This window comes from Macaca thibetana, chromosome 7 (assembly GCF_024542745.1).
Source record: "Macaca thibetana thibetana isolate TM-01 chromosome 7, ASM2454274v1, whole genome shotgun sequence".
In the NCBI taxonomy this organism is placed as follows: Eukaryota; Metazoa; Chordata; class Mammalia; order Primates; family Cercopithecidae; genus Macaca; species Macaca thibetana.
Genome location: NC_065584.1, coordinates 26,886,369 through 26,907,369, shown reverse-complemented (window position 1 = coordinate 26,907,369; position 21,001 = coordinate 26,886,369). Strand labels below are relative to the sequence as shown.

Genomic DNA, 21,001 nt, shown 5'->3' with positions numbered 1-21,001 from the left:
CCATTTTCTCTTCCTTGAACTGTCAAGCTAATCTCAGCATGAACAAAGATAGAAATATTAACTAGTACCCAACAGAGGCCTCACTGGCCTCTGTGGAAGAATAAGAGATGGTATTACTTAGATATATACCTCTTTAGAATGTACATGTTGAATAGCCATAGTCACAGCAGGCTTGGAAAATAAGAGCAGTCTCTTATTTCAATATGAGCTTACAATTGCACCTTAAGAAAAAATAAGAAAATGAATTTCTATATTTGTTCATAATCATTGGCATTTCATTGCAACGAAATCCTACTATATAGAGGTCTCCCCTTCTAAATATCTTTTAGGAAAGGAATCCTTCCAACTGCCATAAACATTTTAGTGTCTATTAACCTCATAGTTTCAAAGTATGCATTCTTACACCTTAGCTACATCCTCCCAACTGTAATTTATATCTCTTTTCTCAAGATTGAAAGTGCGTCTTAGTTAAGTTATATTGGGTCATTTTATACTCAGAATGGAAGAGGGTAAAGAGAAATGTTTAACGTAAGGGCAACTGCTGTACCATTGACAGACCCAGCTGAACTTCTAGCTGGAGACATGACTGTTTTAACAGCGAAAAGGAGGAAGAAACTGTGGATCATATATTATATGTACACCTCTTCTGGCCCCAGTGAACTTTGAAAGCTTTGCAGAGAGACAAATATTTCATGACCACAAAAGTATAAGTTAGTCAGACACAGCAGTTCTTGGAAAGAGTTGTTTTGTGGAATTTATGTAGATGACTACAAAAACTAATTTGTGCTCTTGAAAACTATAGTATCCATTAATCACTGTGAATTTCAAAAACAATAAAAAGGTGTGGTCTTGAATGACTGATTAGAATGTAGTTCTCACTTTCATGGTGGAGGCCCAAGAAAGGAAAGGTTTGATCTTAGTTTCCTCTTTATGGTAGAGAAAGGTTGTATACAATAATATTAGAATTAAATCCATTAATTGGGCCTTGAGGCTTGATGTTCCTGTGAGCTATTCAAAAACTTATAGGTTATCACATACTAAAATAATGTGAAAGAAAATTTTAGAAATATTATAGCTATCACAACGAAGGAGTTAATATCTAACAGTAAAACTACGGTTTCTGGATAAGAATTTCTAATGGTATAGTCATTAAGACAGCCTAAAGACTTTGAAATTTTGACAATTCCATTTTCTTTCAAACATTCTTAACAAAAAAACTTGATCTCTTTAAAAGTTCAGGGAAGAGATCCCAAGAAAGCGAGGAAAGCCAGGTTGGTTTCAATTTAAAAGGCTCATTGAGGTTGACAGAGTATTGCTGGTTTATTTTGATATGTTATATAGTAGTACAAACAAAAAATCGAGTTTCACAAACTCTGCTCCCATCTGTAACTCCCTATCAATCCTGGAGAAGTAACCTGCCCCCACTTCCCTCCCAGCCTAAGCTACCTCAACTGTTAAACGGGATTAATAATCTCACAAGGTTATTTTAAGAGTTACATAAGATAATACATTTAAAACCCGCACATTACCAAACCCTCAAGAAATGTTAGGTTCCTTCATTTCCCTAATGGTCATCTCAAGGAATGAGAGTAAGCAGCTGAACATTAAGATCTAATGTCACTTGTATAGGACTGTGGGTAGTGACCTTGTCAAAATACAAAATTACTTTTAAATATTGGAACAATAGGGTCAGTAGTCTCAACAGGGGAAAAAAAAAAAAAAAGCAAATCTATAATCTCTCACGGTTGATACAATGAAACTGTTTATCTGATCCAGGAAGGAGAGCATGCGCATCAAAACCTCTCCAAATACTATGAGGGAGAACTTCAAGGGCTTTACACTGGACAGATAAAAAGGGAAAAGATTCTTTGTTGCCAAGTATACTAGTTTCAAAAAATACATTGAAAACAGCTAAGCTAATAAAAAACATTATCAGACTAGTTTGGTGATAATTTGGAGTTATTCAATTCTTCATATTTGCTCCTGTGTTTTGAAGAAGCAGAAATAAGAATAAATCAATAAGGATATATGTTTTCTTTTTGGTTGATACAACAGACCTAAGTGTTGGGTGTTTTCTTTTTGGTTGATAGAATAGACCTGGTTAGAAATTACAGGGCCGTATAGCTTCTGTTGAAGATACCATAAAAATGGAAAAAAAGAGGTAGGAGGGAAATCTGTACCATCCATTTATCCATCCACCCATCTATCCACCTGCTCCCACACACAAACATCCATTAAATACGTTTATCTTCTGTTAAACATAAAACATGGTACCAGATGCAATGAGGAAACAAGAGATTAAAACCTAGTATTAAATAACATATATGCAGATAACCAGAGGAAACAGCAATAAGTGGCAAATGTCACGGAACCCTACCTGAAAGTTTTAATTGCAATGGAGTGGTAAAACAAAACAAAACAAAAAAACTGCACTAGCAAACATGATAAAAAAGGGCTAGAGTTTATATAGAAAGAGAAGAGGGAAAAAAATGGTAGGGCTTTTGTAACAAAATTGAACTTTATTTGTTTAGCAGTGGGAAAACCACTAAGGTTTCTAAGCTGGAGAGTCATGGGATCAAAGCTGTGTTTAATGAAGATTCATCTGGCAAAACTGATTAGAGCAGTTGAGTGTGTGTGTGTGTGTGTGAGTGTGTGTGTGTGGTTTCTCCAATAAAACCTGTTAGGTAGAGGTCAATTGTGGGTGTGTTGTCAGTAATTTATTACAAAACCAAAATTGGTGATTTACTTTTTTGTATTAATTTGAGAGTATTTGAGGTTATTTCTGTAAGATGTCACTCTTACCAAATGCTTTATTAAAGAGCAGATTAATGAATGCAGAAACAAATAGCTGGAGCCCCCAGGGCACAGTGTGACCTTGAAACACACACCAGAGTGTTCCTGCTTGGAAAAATTATCTGTGTTGGGCTTTAGCAGGCATATAGGTGAGGACAAGTCCAGCAGAAGACACAGATCGCAGGTTAGGAAGATCATGCAAGTAAGATGTTTCTATAATCCTTGTAGGTATGAAGCAATAAAGAGCTAAATAAGACAAAGTTGGTATAAATGTTAATTTTATATGTCAACTTGACTGGGCCACAAGGTGCCCAGATATTTGGTTAAATATTATTTTGAATATGTCCGTGAGGGTGTTTCTAAATTATATTAACATTTGAATCAGTAGACTGAAAGAAAAGCATATTGCCTCCACAATATGAGTGGGCCTCATCTAATCCACTGAAGGTCCCAACAGAGCAAAAACACTGAACAAAAATCACTCTCCCTCTGCATGAACATCTTCAAACTAGGACATCAATTCTCTCTTGCCTTAAGCTTGAACTCAGACTAGAACTTACACCATAACCTGTCTTGGTTCTTATAGCACTGGACTAAGACTGGAACTATACCATAGGTGCTCTTGGGTCTCTGGCCTGTGGACTACAGATCTTGGGACTTCTCAGTCTTCATAACTACATGGGTCGTGTGTGTATGTGTGTGTATGTGTATTTGTGTGTCTGTGTATAGAAACACACCCTGTTGCTACTGTTTCTGGAGAACCCAGACTAACACAGGTGGTCTAAACAGAAAGAGAGGAATGAATACATGACAAACAGTTAAGAAAAACTTTGTAAAGTTACCAGTTGTAGTGGACAAGGAAATGGGAGAATGTAATCTATTTCAAATCATAAATATAAGAGAGATTTTAAATGCTTTCAGGAAAACTCTCAAATTGATAAATTTTTTAAAAATTCCCTAAAGATTCAAATGGAAATTTCATGGTTATAAGGCATATGTGAGTTTCACATAGAATATGTTGGTGTCTTGTATTTTTAAATATTTCCATTTTATATTTCATGACATGCATATGTTTATTTTCAGCAACTACATCTAGTATGTAAACCATTCTGGACCCCAGTGTAATCAATAATAAAGAATAATTAAACTTCAAATACTTAAAATTCAATCATAAATTGAAGTTTAGAACCTACTAAAGGTAGACTAGGCATATGAAAATTCAGTCTGTTAGAGGACAGAGATAATTTTATTAAATTTACTAAGTGCAGTCACAACCTTTTCGTTTGCACTTTAATTTCCTTATTTCATGTTTCAGCCAAGTTCTTTCCCACTTCAACCCTTCATAAATGCTGTTCCCTCTGTTGGAATGGCTATGCTCATCACCCTTACCTGGCTAAGGTCAGGCATCACTTTCTAAGGAAACCCTGACTTCAACATCTTCCTCACCCATACTCTGTGAAGTTAGATCCTCCATATACTCTTAGAGCGTAACCTACACCATTACAAAGGACAACAACTCTAGTAGACACAGTGTCGATGGCCAACATGAAAATGTTTTAATGTATTTTAAAACAAGAAAAAAGAATATAATAATGAATATAGAATAATAAAACTAGCCTGCATTATTTGTGTCTTCATACTAACATAATCAAAAGTTTAATTTTTTTAAGGGGGGAAGGGGCCCACAAAAGCGAAAGTCTTTAGGATCCACAAAAGTCATAATATGTCACTAGCTACTTTGTATTATTGCTAAGAAATGACACCCTTTTTTTTTAAGCTGGATGATAGTACCTACCTGAAAATTAAATAAAATTATAAATAACTTAAAGCACTTAAACAGTGTCTGGCACATAGCAATAAATGTTAGATGTTATTACTGTTTAAAACAATAACTGAGAGCCAGGTGCAGTGGCTCACGCCTGTAATCCCTGCACTTTGGGAGGCCAAGGTGGGCGGATCACAAGGTCAAGAGATCAAGACCAACCTGGCCAACATGGTAAAACCCCATCTCTACTAAAAATACAAAACTTAGCTGGGTGTGGTGGTACACACCTGCAATCCCAGCTACTTGGGAGGCTGAGGCAGGAGAATCGCTTGATTCCAGGATGCAGAGGTTGCAGTAAGCAAGATCGCACCACTGCACTCCAGCCTGGTGACACAGCAAGACCCCATCTCAAAAAAAAAAAAAAAAAAAAAAAAAAAACAGTGACTGAAAACATTATTCATTACACATTACATTGCTTACAGAAAGATCTATATAATAGTTCCTCTTGAATTTAGTTTTCAAAATAAGTTTGCTTCTCCCAAGCAGTTTCTGTGCTCCATTTAAGATAATAAGAACCGTGTTACCTAACAGATATTCCTCCCAGATGTCAGAAAACTGAGAGCTAAATAAAGTGATAAACCAAAACAACTCTTTCTTGGTGCCTAGGACACTATTTCTCTGTTTCTTAATTTTTTTTCCTGGTTTTTATTTTTAGATTTCCATCTATGTCCATGTTAACACTATAGTACAAGTCAAAATAAAAGGATAAAATTTGAAAATATGACTACATAACATCAAGGGCCTTACAACAGCCTAAGCCAATATGGACTGTCTGCATTTCAGGTTCACTCATAATCCACGTAACTTCTTTGAATTTTCATAGCATATTTGAAGAATATCAAATATGTATACATAGGCATAAGGAAATCATACTCATTTTGAAAATACCATATTTCACACATTTCAAGAACTATCTCAGTATATGCCAAGGTTAATAGAGTGAAAGTAATTTATGAATATTCCTAATTTTCTGACAAATGTCCAAAAATGGATGCACATTTCCAAAGAGGGTCAAGCAGGTTGGAAAATTTCTTGATATACAGGGAATCAAGTAGCAGAGAACCTATTACAGATCTCTAATTTCACTATTTTATTGGTATATTAGTTTTCCATAGATGCTGTAACAAATTCCCACAAACTTAGCGCCTTAAAACGATGCAAATTTATTATGTTACAGTTCCGTACGTTAAATGTTCAATACAGGTCTTACTGGGCTAAATCAACTGTTAGCAAGGCTACCTTCCTTTCTGGAGGCTCTGGGGAAGAATGCATTTCCTTGTCTTTTCCAGGATCTAGAGGCTGCTCATATCCCTTGGTTCATGGTCCCCCTCTTCCATCTTCAATAAGCAATCTGCAGTTGAGTCTTTCTCATATTGAATCCTTCTCTGCTTCCCTCTTTCACTTTTAAGGACCATGTGATTACATTGTGCCCCAGATAATACAGGATAATCTTGTCTCTAGAACCTTAATTTTTTCCAGCTATAAAATTCCTTTTGCCACATAAGGTAACATACTCACAGATTCAACCCTGTATCCAACCCTGTTAGGTTGCGGACTTCTTTTGGCAGAGGAGGGAGGGAATAGGCAGGCATTATTACCATTTTGTATGCAACATTATAGAAAAGACAGATAGTACTCATTACAACACACCATCAAAGCAGAAACACCCTCCCAGAAATCCGTATCTTTAACAATAAATAGTTAAAATGTACAGTTTCCATCTGCATTTGTTTTAAGGTAGTTCTAATATAAGGCTTAAAAAAACAAACACAGCAAAGATATGCTTTGAATTTAATGAAAGCTACTTAGTAACCTAAAAGCTCAAATCAAATCTATTTTAGCACAAGGAGCTTTACCTTACTCATCTCCCTAAGTGTGCTCATGATTCAAGTTTAAGGAAGAACAGCTTTGCTATACAAATAATCTATAAGATGAAGAAACAAGAAAATCTAAGAATTCACATAATATATTTAATGTTTCTGAATTTTCCAGAATATATTTCAAAATACACACACACACACACACACACACACACACACACACACACACACACACACACAGTCTTTCTCCTCAATATTTTGGAAGAGGAAAAATATAAACTTTAAATATTTAAACTCCCCACTCAATCAATACTGGTCTGTTGCCAACTGAATATATTACTGGAAATATTGAAAATCTTTATCTCTAAAATTAGGTTCATCCAATAGAAGTATTATAAATTTTAGGCCCATTACACAAGAGGTGAAAGAGGGAGGGCTCAGAGATATTTACAGTTAACTAAAGAATAATGAATCATAACTTTCCATTGCCCATTTACTGACTAAAGACATGAATGTTGATTTCACATTCAATCACAGTTGACATCTGCACAGATCTGTGTATCAGCATCCCTAGGCATATCATTAATTTAATTCTGGTCCTAGGAATATTTAGCCAATGTAGTTTAATTTCAATCCCTGTTGACCTAGGCTGGATTTCAATTCATAACAGAAAACATATGAGAAACAAAATCACTGTAATGAAATATCTATAAGCAAAAGAAAATAAGAATAAAACATATTTCTTAAAAAATTATGATTTGACTCTAATCGTGGGCATAATTTTTTTAAAACTATTCTTTCTCAATTGGTTGTTAAAAACAATTATAGCCTGGGTGCAGTGGCTCACGCCTGTAATTCCAGCGCTTTGGGAGGCCGAGGCGGGCGGATTGCAAGGTCAGGCGTTCGAAACCAGCCTGGCCAATACGGTGAAACTCCTTCTCTACTAATAATACAAAAATTAGTCAGGCGTGGTGGCGCACGCCTGTAGTCCCAGCTACTTGGGAGGCTGAGGCAAGAGAATTGCTTGAACCCAGGCGGCGGAGATTACAGTCAGCCAAGATCGTGCCACCACACTCCAGCCTGGGCAATAGAGCAAGACTGTCTGAAAAAAAAAAATTATAAAGAAACAAGAAAATAAAAGAAAGGGTAACTTCATGTTAAATAACTGCCAAATTTCAATAATGTTTTCAATTTATCAATGAAAATAATAGTTATTTTAATTATCTCTAATGATCTACACCACTGAACTTTTGAACAAGCTGGTCACAATGTAAAAATAAGATGCTAAGGCCAGGTGCACTGATTCATGCCTGTAATCCCAATAACTTGGGAAAACAAAGTCTAGGATTATTTAAGGCCAGGAGTTTGAGACTAGCCTGGGTAACATAGCAAGACCTCATCTCTATAAAAAATTAAAAAATAAAAACATTAGCCAAGCATGGTAGCATCCACCTGTCATCTCAGCTACTCAGAAGTCTAAGATGGTAGGATAGATTGAGCTCAAGAGGTCAAAGCCACAGCAAGCCAAGATGGTGCCACCACACTCCAGCCTGGGTGACAGACCGAGACCCCATTTCAAGCAATCAATCAGATGCTAAGTCCAATTTTTAAAAATTAACCAGAGCACAAATAAATAAATATTACATTTAGAAATCATCGCCTATGTTACTTCAGCATGTTTCAATATTACACTCCAATATGGAATAGAAAAAATGGCTTCTCCCTATTTTTGGACTAAAGGACACATCTATGAGTATGATGATTGTAAATTATTTCTTCAATAAGACAAACCTGAAAAACTGTGCGAAACGACTTGCAGAATAAGTAATAGACAACTAAGTGACTGGGTGACTAGAAAAATAAACCAATATATAAATAATGTATAAGCACAACATAAAGTATACAATCCTAAGTCTAAACTACGTGTTAGAAAAGATGTCTACAGTTCAACAGTCCCTCCATCATTTCTGTCCCACAAATAAATTATAAGAAATTACCCTCTGTTAACAGCAATTGGCCACCAGCTGTAGACGTAGCATAGAAATTCAGAGGATGAGCAGGGAAAAGCAGCTTAAAAGCTGAAAAATCAGCTTAAAAGTTTCTCAGAACACTGAGAATGATGAAACCAAAAGAATAAACCATTAAAAGGTTGATAACACCATTGAAAAATCTAAAATCTATCAAATTACATTAAAATTAGATTTTTAGATAGAAAAAATCTAAGTCATACAGTTGTCTCCTCCCTTATCCACGGTTTCAATTTGGTTTCAATCACTGCCTGTCAACTGCAGCCCGAAAAGAGGAAAGTACAGGACAATAAGACATCTAGCGACAGAGAGAGAGAGATCACATTCACATAGCTTTTATTATACTATACTGTTATAATTGTTCTATTTTATTATTACTGTTAATGTTTTATTGTTTCTAATTTATAAATTAAGTTTTATCATGGGTATGTATGTATAGGAAAAAGCAGTGCATATAGGAATTATATAGGGATTGGTACTATCTGCAGTTTCAGGCATACACTAGGGTGCCTAAGTCCCCACACATAAGGGGAGTCTACTGCATCTCTTTATGTAGTAAAATAACTCATGCTCACAGCCATGTATACGGCCAGAATAATCAGTGCATAGTGTGCCAGATTCGTCACTAAGGTGGCTCCAATGCTTTGGATATCCATCATATGACAAGTTTTATGCTTCGGAAGCAGGTTGCCAAAAATACAGATTTGCCAATCTGGCTTAAACCACTCCTAAGACATTACCAACACAGGTCATGCCAAAGTTTTACATTGTAAATCCAGTGGCTACTTCTCATCCCTTCTCTCCTTTTCTCCAAATACTCATCCTTTCTTTGAGTATATACAAGGGATAGGGAAATAATATATCTTTCCTCCACTGCCTACTTCTAGGCTATGTATATGTTCATCCTTTCTTTGAGCTTACATAAGGCAAAGATCAATTAGACTCAATTACAGATGCTGAGAAGCTAACCGTCAAAATAAGAAAACCACTACAAAAATTATTGTGATAAGTGAATCTGCCAAATATACTAGCATATTCAAAACACTGAAAGGATATTAAAACAAGAAATCCCTAACTCTTTTGCCCTTGTTCTTTCCAAGATTCACTTCTCTACCTTTCCTTTTTTTAATTTTATTTACTGTGTGTGTGTGTGTGTGTGTGTGTGATGGAGTCTCGCTCTGTCGCCCAGGCTGGAGTGCAGTGGTACGATCTCGGCTCACTGCAAGCTCCGCCTCCCGGGTTCACGCCATTCTTCTGCCTCAGCCTCCCGAGTAGCTGAGACTACAGGCGCCCGCCACCACGCTCGGCTAATTTTTTTTTTTAGTATTTTTAGTAGAGACAGGGTTTCACCGTGTTAGCCAGCATGGTCTCGATCTCCTGACCTCGTGATCCGCCCGCCTTGGCCTCCCAAAGTGCTGGGATTACAGGCGTGAGCTGCCGCGTCCCGCCTCTACCTTTACTTTGGACCTCATCCACTCATACCTTCTGGGATCCTGCTATCCCAGTTAAACTTCCACCTGTTCAACCTCTCCCATTAACAGCCCCTTCTACTGAACATATATAATCAGGCTCAAGCTTTTCTATGACTAGTAGTACATAGAGAATCATACTCTAAAAGTTATAGTCATTCTACTCTTAAAGACTGAGACTGTTTTAGACACACACACAGTTTTAATATTCTTTTTTTTATATATATATTTAGGTATTTTGAATTTTTTTCACGTGTTATACTAGAGAGTTAACTCATAGTACACAATGGGGCTAGAATTAATACTAACAATGTTATTGTGTCCCTAAATGAATGAGGAAGCTCTTAGAGAATACTGTCACGAAATGAATAAAATATAAATTATTTAAACATTGCTACCATAAAATGTAATACATAACTGAAATATTAGAAAAGACAAATACTGTTATCTAATTCCAGAGTGTCATAAACAATATGTAAACAACTCTAATTAAATTACTTAATCAACCTCTGCCAAATATTTGCTGATTTTTATTTTGGTTAAGCAGAGTTTAATAAGTATCCAATAAATTTCAAAACAGGGAAAAATAAATAAATTTGGTCCAATGGCAAGATATCATCTCTTTCTAAATCTAAACTTTGGGGAAAAACTATGCTTTCTTTCACAACAGTGATTTTTTTTTTTCACTAAATGTTAATATTATGGCTCCCCTATTAACTGTGCTCCTTTAGTGTTTTCATTAATTCCCTTATTCATTCAGTTGTGCAACACATATTTTACATGTCTACTGTGCACCAGGTTCTTTCTAGGCACTGAGATACAGCATTTAGCAAAACATTAAAAAATCACTGCCTTCATAGAAACTCTATGCTAGGTGATACATATTAGAAAACACATTTCTCAACTGTGTGCCTGTCAGAAATTCATTGAGACAAGAAATAAAGTATTTTGGGCCAGGACAGGCCACACTCACAGCCATTACTAGGGTGAAACTTCAAACTAGTTAAATGTACACACACACACACACACACAGAGAGAGAGAGAGATTCGTATCTGTATCTGTATACAGATATAGATAGATAGACAAACAGACCCATAGAAATGATGTATATTTCTTTCACTGCCTACTTTTTGGCTAAGACACAGGTGTTAAGCAAAAACAATCTGGGCATTCGTTCTCTGCTGCAAAGGCATTATTTTCTGAAGAGCTGGAAGACCATTTTCTTTCTTCTTCATCCTCTTACCTGTAGTACTTTCCCTTTTATAACTATTCAGAAAAGATAACTCCCTAACAAAGAAACTTTGACAATGGCTTATTTCACCCTTAGATGTGCATTCTAACAAATGACACATGACAGCAAGGGACAGATTCAGGAAGATTTCGTACAGTACATGCTGCTGGGAATGACTATTTTCTATACATTGTACTTACAGCATGAGGACAGTGAGGAATTGGTGAAGATCCCACCTAATAAAACAAAGCCAAAAGAGTATAGCACCTACCCCAAACTGGAAATAGTAAGTAAATCAAATTTCATCTTTAAGGTAAAGGAATTTCAGGCCATGTCAATTTCTGATTATTCCAAGAAGGAAAGCTATGTACACATAATAGCCAAAACCACAACCACCCAGTGCCTGGAAAGCAAGATCCATCACCTGTTTAAAAAAGAGGCACTATTTCAGTTTCAGGAAAAAATAAGAAAATCGCGTTCTATATTTGTTCATATTCACTAGCATTGTGTACACTAAGAATACAACTATACTGTAGAAATGCCTCTCCTTCTGAAAACTTTTGAAAAATTCCTTTCAATTTCCACATAAATTTTAAGTTTTAGTAAACCTGATAGTTTCAACCTATTCTTATGTTATACCTAAATCCTCCCAGCTGAAGTTTACAGCTCTTTACTCTTGTCTTTGTTACCTCTTATAACTGAAGAATTTCTCAGTGAATAATTACTAAACTTCTAAGAGGTTCCTGACATTAACCCCTTAATAAATTTCCTCTCCTACAGGAATCTCCAAATTCCAAATTTCCAGACTTACAGGCCCAGAATACCCCAAAAGTGTATGACAACTCAGATCTATGAATATAGCAGCAATCAGTGGTGGAAACTCCTTGTCCCAGGGCCTCAGTTAACCTGGCAAATGTCACTTACTATGACGTTAAATCGAACTAAAAATATTAACTCTGAGATGGCATTAATTCTAGCCAATAGAAAGTGTATCTGTCATATTTCACTTATAGATAGGTAACTTTGTTCTAGTTAATAGATAAGTTTCTAAGATGGTAAAGAGAATCACCTATAAATTTGTATTAACAATTAACTTTGATGTCTCAGAAATATCTAAACTTAATCACTGCTGCCTTTTACCTTCTCTATGTGTACCACTGTAAAAAAATATGTTTAAATCACCAGGCAGATAAATTCTGCAGAAAATCTCTCTTCCTCTCTTCCTTATGGAAATCCTGCTTTGTTTTTAAGATCAAAATAAAGTGACATGCCCTACAAAAATGTCCCCACAGGGACCCCAGCAGAAGTAATCAAAACTCTTTTTACCAAGAGCATGTTGCTTATATTTCTAGTAATTAACTTGTTTATAAGTCCTCAACTTTAACAGTATTTGCTTGATAGCAGACTAAAATGTTCATTGCATCCAAATCCACCAGGCAGTACTTTTACAATATTTTTCACATACCAGGCAAAAGATTAAAATATCTCTTGTGACAAAAGTTTGGGCCTTCATAATACTTTTTTTTTCTTACAGTTTTGATTTTAAGAATTAGGTAAAAATGCATGCCCTCTTTTTCTCCCACCAAATCAACTACTTCCTGACTTTCCTCTTACAATGGCAAAACCATTGAGACCTTCGAATCTCCCGTGAGTCCTCTCTCTTCCTCACCTTGGGCTGGTCCTCCACAACGTCTTTTGCATTTGTTGCCTGTTTTCCAATTCCACAACCAAGGTCCTTCTTCAGTCCCTCTTTTCCTTTTATAAAGAACATATCATAGGCCTCTAACTGGACACATTGCCATAACCAATGCTAATAATTCAATAACAGAGTTCCAAAATATGTGAAGCCAAACTCTTCTTCCTTTACTCTACTGCTTCCTCCACTGTGATTACAACCTTCTCATATATTATATAATGTACCTATTTGTAATATTTATGTCTCCACCCAATAAAACATAAGCTAAATAAGGGTAGGCGGTTTGTTTTGTTTTTGTTTTTGTTTTCCGCTTTATTCACTGATATATCCTCTGTACCTAGAATAGTGCATACTTGAAAATGGGCACAAAATATGTATTGAATGAACTGAGGGGTATTTTGCTGAAGTAAATGTAAACTTCAGCATTTTACTAAGACAGAAGCAGTATGTCTTATCAATTAATTCCTGCACACAGCCAGTGAATGCAGGTATCACATACACAGGAGGAAAGCTGTGGCTGAAGAGTTTTCTCTTCTAATCCCAGAAGTGAAGAAAGATAAGACGACAAAGACAAGAAAAGGAGATGGGCTTGGAAACAGTTCAAACTGAATGCAATAGGAGTCGGTTTTTTCCAATCCTAGGATTAGGATTCCATAAATATAAACAAAGAAAAAGGAAAGAACAACTAACACACCTCTCTTCTCACGGTGTATTTCATCCAAAAGCTGCTCCTGCCTTTCTATCTGTTGGAAGAGACACTGCAGCTCAGATTCCTTGTGTTCAGTCACATTCCTGACTTGTTGTCTGCAGAGCATCAGCTGGTGTCGCAGATTTTTCTCTCTGTTTTCTCTCTCTTTCAGTTCCTCACAGAGCCACTGAAGTTTAGTCTAAAAAACGACATGTATATCTAATGGTTAAAGAAACCCAGAAAAAAGCAGCGTTTCAAACCAGGAGGAAAAAAATAAGTGACGTCACGATAATTTGAACACATACAGATAATTAACTAGCAAATTTTTGCAAAATTTTCAAATACCCATGTTTAATTTGCATAATGGTCTATATCAATCAAAAGCTGGTTCAGAAATTAAGCCATGATATTCGGAGATTTTTATAAAATCCCTTTAGAAAGACAAAGTTTGGCCTATTAAACTTTCAATAATATGATAGGTAATCCTCTGATTTGATATACAGGGCAGCCTAGTATAGGTGTAGGAATTTTAAAAACAAATACAGCCCAGAATAGAACCTACAGACTTTCTATAAAAGAAGTATTCCTTCAGAGAATTTTTTAAAAGAGAAAATTCCTAGCATGACTTCTAAAAATGCATATCCCCATTGATCTAGCTAATTAGGTATGAGGAGAGATTTTTTATTGACTAGAAGATATAGAGTTAATGTTTATGCTTCTAAGACACAAGAAAGGTGAATTCTGGCTACTCTTCTTCACAGATCTGGCAACTCTTCTTCACAGATTCTAACCTCACCTATCTTTTTTTCTTTCTCTCTCTCTTTTTTTTTTTTTTTTTTTTTTGAGACATAATCTCACTCCGTCGCCTGGGATAGAGTGCAGTGGCACTCTATTTATATTTCTAAATATTGTCCTGTGGCCATACAGCAAATGAAGAAACATTTATTCAAGAAAGTCTAGTTAACCTCATTAAAGTGGCACTTGAGGCATAACTGACTCCCTCCTTCTACCCTCAGTGTGACAAAAGCTCCACTCCTCATTCCAGAAAAACACTGCCAAGAAAACAGGGTTTTCTCTTTCTCCAGTTCACAGTCAAGGTACACCATAGCATACTAGATGGGCAGATCACCAGGATTTTTCAGCCTTGCAGCTCTGATTTGCATAGGCTAAATTCCTGGCCAAGTGCAGCAAGATGTTGAGAATCCCTTGCTCCCCCAATGTCCCACTGATAGGATGGTTACTCTCTCCAAGCACAGCAGGCTGAGAATACTGGGGTCCCAATTGCCATTTCCCCAGGCCACTTATAATAAAGCTGTACTTATGAATATGCCTGACGAATACAGATTTTTTTTTGAAATCCTCGAGAAAATACTAGCAAACAGAACTCAGCAAGCCATAAAATGAACATCACGATTAATATGGTTTGGCTCTGTGTCTCCACCCAAATCTCATGTCGAATTATAATTTCCAATGTTGGGGGAGGGACCCAGTGGGAGGTGATTGGATCATGGGGGCAGTTTCCCCCTTGCTGTCCTTATGATAGTGAGTTCTCGAGAGATCTGGTTGTTTAAAGGTGTGTAGACTTCATCCTTTGCCCTCTCTCTCTTGCTGCCATGTGAAGACAAGACATGCTTGCTTCCCTTTCACCCTTCCACCATGACTGTAAGTTTCCTGAGGCCTCCCCAACCAAGCATCCTGCACAGCCTATAGAACTGTGAGTCAATTAAACCTCTTTTCTTTATAAATTACTCAGTCTCAGGTAGTTCTTTATAGCAGAGTGAGAACAAACTAATACAATGATCAAGTGGAAGTTATCCCATGAATGCAAGGTTTAAGAGATATTAATGTAATAAACCATATTAATAGAACTAGGGACAAATGATATCTTATATAATTATATCAAAAGATACAGAAAAAGCATATAATAAAGTTAAACATTCCTTCATAAAAAAGACACTCAAAAAACTACAAATAGAAGAGAACCTCCTTAATATGATTTTTACAATTTCTATGGAAAACCCACAACTATTATCATACTTAATAGTAAAAGTCTGAATGCTTTCACACTAAGACCAGAAACAAGAAAAGGATAACAGCTCTCACCACTTCCATCTAACATTGTATTAGAGGGTTATGAAAAGGCAATTATACAAAAAATAAAAAGAAATTAAAAATATCCAGATTGAAAAGGAAGAAGTGAACGTATCTCTATTTGCAGGTAACAGGCTTATGTGCAGGAAAATCCTAGTAATTCCATGAAAAAAATCTATTAGAACTAATAAAAGAGTCCAGCATATTGCAATACATAAAATCAATACAAAAATTAATTATATTTCTATATATTAATATTTGCAATGAGCAATCCAAAAATAACATTAAGATAATCATATTTGCAATAGTATCAAAAATGAAGTATTTAGTGATAAACATAAAACTGCAAAACTTATATCTTAAAACTACAAAATGCTTTTTAAAAAACTGAAGACTAAGTGGGAAGATATCCTAGATACATGGATTGAAAGAGAATATTATTAAGATAGCAATACATCCTGCCTAATCTACAGATTTAACAGGATCCCTTTCAGAATCCCATCTGGCTTCTTTAAAGAAATTGATGAGTTGATCCTATGTTTCATATGGGAATTCAAGGCAAATTTCCAAAATAGCCAAAAACAAAAGATATTGGAAAAGAAGAATATAACTGGAGGATTCATACTTATCTATTCCAAAGCTTACTACAGAGCTACAGTAATCAAGATGGTGTGGTATTGGCATAAGGACAGATATACAGACTGAAGAAACAGAAGTGAAAGTCTAAAAATAAACCCTTACATAAATGTCAATTGATTTTCAACAAAAGAGACAAAAAAAATTTAATGGAGAAAAGAATAGTCTCACCAACAAATGGTGCTAAGACAACTAAATATACAAACACAAAAGAATTCATTTGTACCCGCTACTTCACACCATATACAAAAACTAACCCCAAAAGGATCACAGACCTAAATGGTTTTTTTTTTTTTTTTTTTTTTTTTTTGAGACGGAGTCTCGCTCTGTGGCCCAGCCCAGGCTGGAGTGCAGTGGCGCGATCTCGGCTCACTGCAAGCTCCGCCTCCCGGGTTCACGCCATTCTCCTGCCTCAGCCTCCCGAGTAGCTGGGACTACAGGCGCCCACAACCGCGCCCGGCTAATTTTTTGTATTTTTAGTAGAGACGCGGTTTCACCGTGGTCTCGATCTCCTGACCTTGTGATCCGCCCACCTCGGCCTCCCAAAGTGCTGGGATTACAGGCGTGAGCCACCGCGCCCGGCCGAGACCTAAATGTTAAGAGCTGAAACTATAAGATTATTAAAAGAAAACACAGGCATAAATCGTTGTGACCTTGACTTGGCAGTAATTTCCTAGGTATAACACCAAAAGCAGAAGCCATCAAAGAAAAAAAGCTGATAAATTGAACTTCTTTGAAATTAAAATTCTGCACTTCAAAGGCCACCACCAACAAAGAGAAGAGACAACCTGCTAAGTGGGAGAAAATATTTGCAACTCAATGTCTAATGAGGGAATTATATGTCGGATTCATAAAGAAATCAATAATAAAAAGACAAATGATGCCGTTTATGAAACGTACAGAGGATGTAAATAGATATTTCTCCAACGAAGATATACAAATAGCCAATAAGCACATGAAAAGATGCTGAACATCATTAGCCATCAGGAAAATGTAAATCAAAACCACAATGAGACTCTACTTCACACCCAGCAGGGTAGCTAATATCAAAAAGACAGATAATAACAATTGTTTGCGTAGATGTGGAGAAACTGGAACTCTGACATACTGCCGGTGGGAATGCACAGCAGTGCAATCGCTTTAGAAAATAATCTGACAGTTACTCTATGGGTTAAACATAGAGGTACCATACAACCCAGCAGTTCTACTCCCAGGTAAAACTCCAAGAGAAATGAAAAACAAATGTCCATGCAAAAACTCGGACAGAAATTACTCATAGCAGCATTATAACAACAGCCAAGAAATTGAAACAATCCAAATTTCCATCAAATGATAGACAGATTTTAAAAATGGAATATATTCAAACAATCAAATATTATTTGGCAATAAAAAACTGAGGTCATGATACATGCTAAAATGGATATATCATAATATAGATGAAACTCGAAAACATTCTGCTAAATGAAATAAGTCAATCACAAAAGACCACATATTATATGATTATATTTATGGTCGGGGACAATGGCTCACGCCTGTAATCCCAGCACTTTGCGAGGCCGAAGCGGGCAGATTATGAGGTCAGGAGTTCGAGACCAGCCTGACCAACATAGTGAAACCCCGTCTCTACTGAAAACACAAAAATTAGCCAGGCATGGTGGCATATGCCTATAATTCCAGCTACTCAGGAGGCTGAGGCAGGAGAATTGCTTGAACCCAGGAGGCGGAGGTTGCAGTGAGCCAAAATTGCGCCACTGCACTCCAGCCTAGGCAACAGAGCAAGATTCTATCTCAAAAAAAAAAAAAAAAATTATATTTATTTAAAATGTCCTGAATAGACAAATCTACAGAGACAGAAAGATTAATGGCAGACTAGAACTGGTGGTTGGATTTATAGGTGATGGCTAAGGTGTCCTGATTTTCTACTTGAGGTGATGAAAGTGTTCTCAAATTAAATGTGGTGATGACTGCACAATTCTGTAAATACACTAAAAAGCATTAAATGGTGCATTCTAAATGGATGAATTGTATGATATATGAATTATATCTCAATTAAGCTGTTATTTACACACACAAAAAAAGGAAGGGTAGAGAGTAAGTCAAGACAGAAAAACAAAGCTAAAATTATACATCTATGGATAAATGAAACCTGGCTTTAGTACACGCTATGGAATCTATAGGCCTCTGTCTTGTCTGGATGTCACTGGCTAAATGTAGGAAGTCTGAAAATTAAATTGGGCTGTGCACTTCCAGTTGATTGCAGAAATTTAACAAAGCCTACTTCACTTCTCAATACTCCCTTTGAAACATCCATGCGAATACAGAACAATAAAAAGCTTCCATAGGACAGAAAACCAGGAAACAGGGTCAACTCTTTGCCAGATAAAATAAGTACTTTCTATTATAATTTTCTGCTGAAGCACTAATGGAGAATACAGGAAAAATATGAGATGGTATACCAACATCCTCCTATGACAATCAAGGCAGCAAATTGGGCTATTTTTAGAAAGTGTTTTCTACGCAGAGTATGAAACACATGCTGAAGGCTGGAAATCAAGAGTTTGTTATAATACTCCAAGCAAGTGAAAATACAAAGGGAAGAACCAAAGTGTACATTTTTGAGATGTGGTAGTTCCTCACATGTTAGGGTTAGAGAGAGAGATCAGTAACGGTCAAGACATATAACCCATAATACCCATGTTTCTAACTTACAAAACTGTGAGACAGGCTTTAGGTGTAACCCTGTGTGCTCTCAGCTGAGGTGGGCACAAAGAGATACACCTTCTCCTTGATGAAAGGAGAGGGAAGAGTAAAAGAAACTTTGTCTTGCAACATGGGTACCAACTCAAGCCACAGTAAAATAAAGCGCAAAGTAGACTCCTAAAATTCCTGACTCCGGGCCCTATCTCCCAGGGAGCATTTCTAAACTCTGCCTAGGCCAGAAAGAAACGTGTCGCCCAGAAGAGAAACACGCAAGCCTGGCTGGCTTCACCATCTGCTGACTAGAGAGCCCTTGGATCTTGAATAAACATCAGAAGTAGTCAGACAATAGTCACCATAAGCCTTGGGAGAGACTCAGTACTGTGCTGGCTTCAGATCTGTCCCAGCATAGTCCCAGTGGTTGTGGACGCAGAGGCGCTTGTTTCAAACCTCCTCCAGCTCCAGCCAGTTCAGCACTGAGAGAAACACTGCGTTTGTTTTGAGGGAAAGTAGGGAAGAGAAAAAAAGACTCTACCTGGTAACCCAAGCACTTCGGAGAACAGTATGGAGGTTCCTCAAAAAACTAAAACTAGAGCTACCATACAATCCAGCAATCCCATTGCTAGGTATATACCCCAAAGAAAGGAAATCAGGATAGCAATGTCTGTGCTCCCACATTTGTTGTGGCACTAATCACAATGGCCAAGATTTGGATGCAACCTAACTGTCCATTAGCAGACAAATGGATAAAGAAAGCCTGTAATCCCAGCACTTTGGGAGGCCGAGGCAGGTGGATCACGAGGTCAGGAGATCGAGACTATCCTGGCTAACACGGTGAAACCCCGTCTCTACTAAAAATACAAAAAACTAGCTGGGCGTGGTGGCGGGCGCCTGTAGTCTCAGCTACTCGGGAGGCTGAGGCGGGAGAATGGCATGAACCCGGGAGGCGGAGCTTGCAGTGAGCCGAGATCACGCCACTGCACTCCAGCCTGGGAGACACAGCGAGACTCCGTCTCAAAAAAAAAAAAAAAGAAAGTGTGGAAATGTGGTGCATATACACAACGGAGTACTATTCAGCCATACAAAAGAGTGAAATCCTGTCATTTGCAACAACATTTATGGAACTTGAGACACTATGTGAAGTGAGATAAGCCAGGCAAAGAAAGACAAACTTCACATGTCTCACTCATTTCTGGAAACTAAAGATTAAAACAATTGAACTCATTGAGATAGAAAGTAGAATAATGATGGTTACTAGAGACTGGGAAGGGTAGTGGGAGAGGGAGGCAGTGCATATGGTTAAATGGGTATATATAGAATGAGTAATATCTAGTATTTGATAGCACAACAGGGTGATTATGATGAACAGTAATTTATCATGCATTTTTAAATAATTAAAAGAGTAGAATTGGAATATTTGAAACACATGAGAAACAAGTGCTTAAGGTGATAGATATCCCTTTTATAATGATGTGATCATTATACGTTGCATGCCTATATCAAAATATCAACTTTTAGCAGATAACAAATTAAACAATTTTGGCAAACAAAAGAAATATATAAGCACAGGATAAAATTTAAAACAGACAAACCTGAAGGAATACATTTAAAAAAATGGCAACAAGAACATGGACTCATAAAAGATATGACGTTTACAGTTGACCACAGACTCCACAGGAGTGAAAAAGAAGACAGTTTTTCAACCTCCTATCAATAGAAAGACCACCTGTTCTAGGAACAAGTCACTATTAGACAATATAGTAGGCTTTAATCTGGTTGGTATGCACCATAGATGGCAAATGTGAGTAGTTACAAGCGCAAGGTAGAAAACATCAATAAAAGAAGTTGATAGAAAATACAGAAACGTATCTGTTTCTCTTAAATCTACTTTAAGAAAATTAACAGAGCAAGCATAATGATAAAATGCAACACTTTTCCCCCATGTTGGAAATGAATAAAGAATGGAGGGGACTATGTCAAACCATAGTGTAGTTGTCCCTGCTAATGTGGTCAGGTCCATGGTTTTT

At 36.7% G+C, this 21,001-nt stretch overlaps 1 protein-coding gene across 7 annotated transcripts in view; it reads right to left on the bottom strand.

Annotated features, from left to right (window-relative positions):
• CEP128 (centrosomal protein 128) overlaps nt 1-21,001 on the bottom strand; it is a 445,924-nt gene that overhangs the window by 250,048 nt on the left and 174,875 nt on the right. For all 7 annotated transcript variants that reach the window (XM_050798934.1, XM_050798932.1, XM_050798937.1 and 4 more), the window contains one exon: nt 13,557-13,749. In XM_050798934.1, the coding sequence (XP_050654891.1) occupies nt 13,557-13,749 (193 nt within the window). The remainder of the gene's footprint in view (nt 1-13,556; nt 13,750-21,001) is intronic.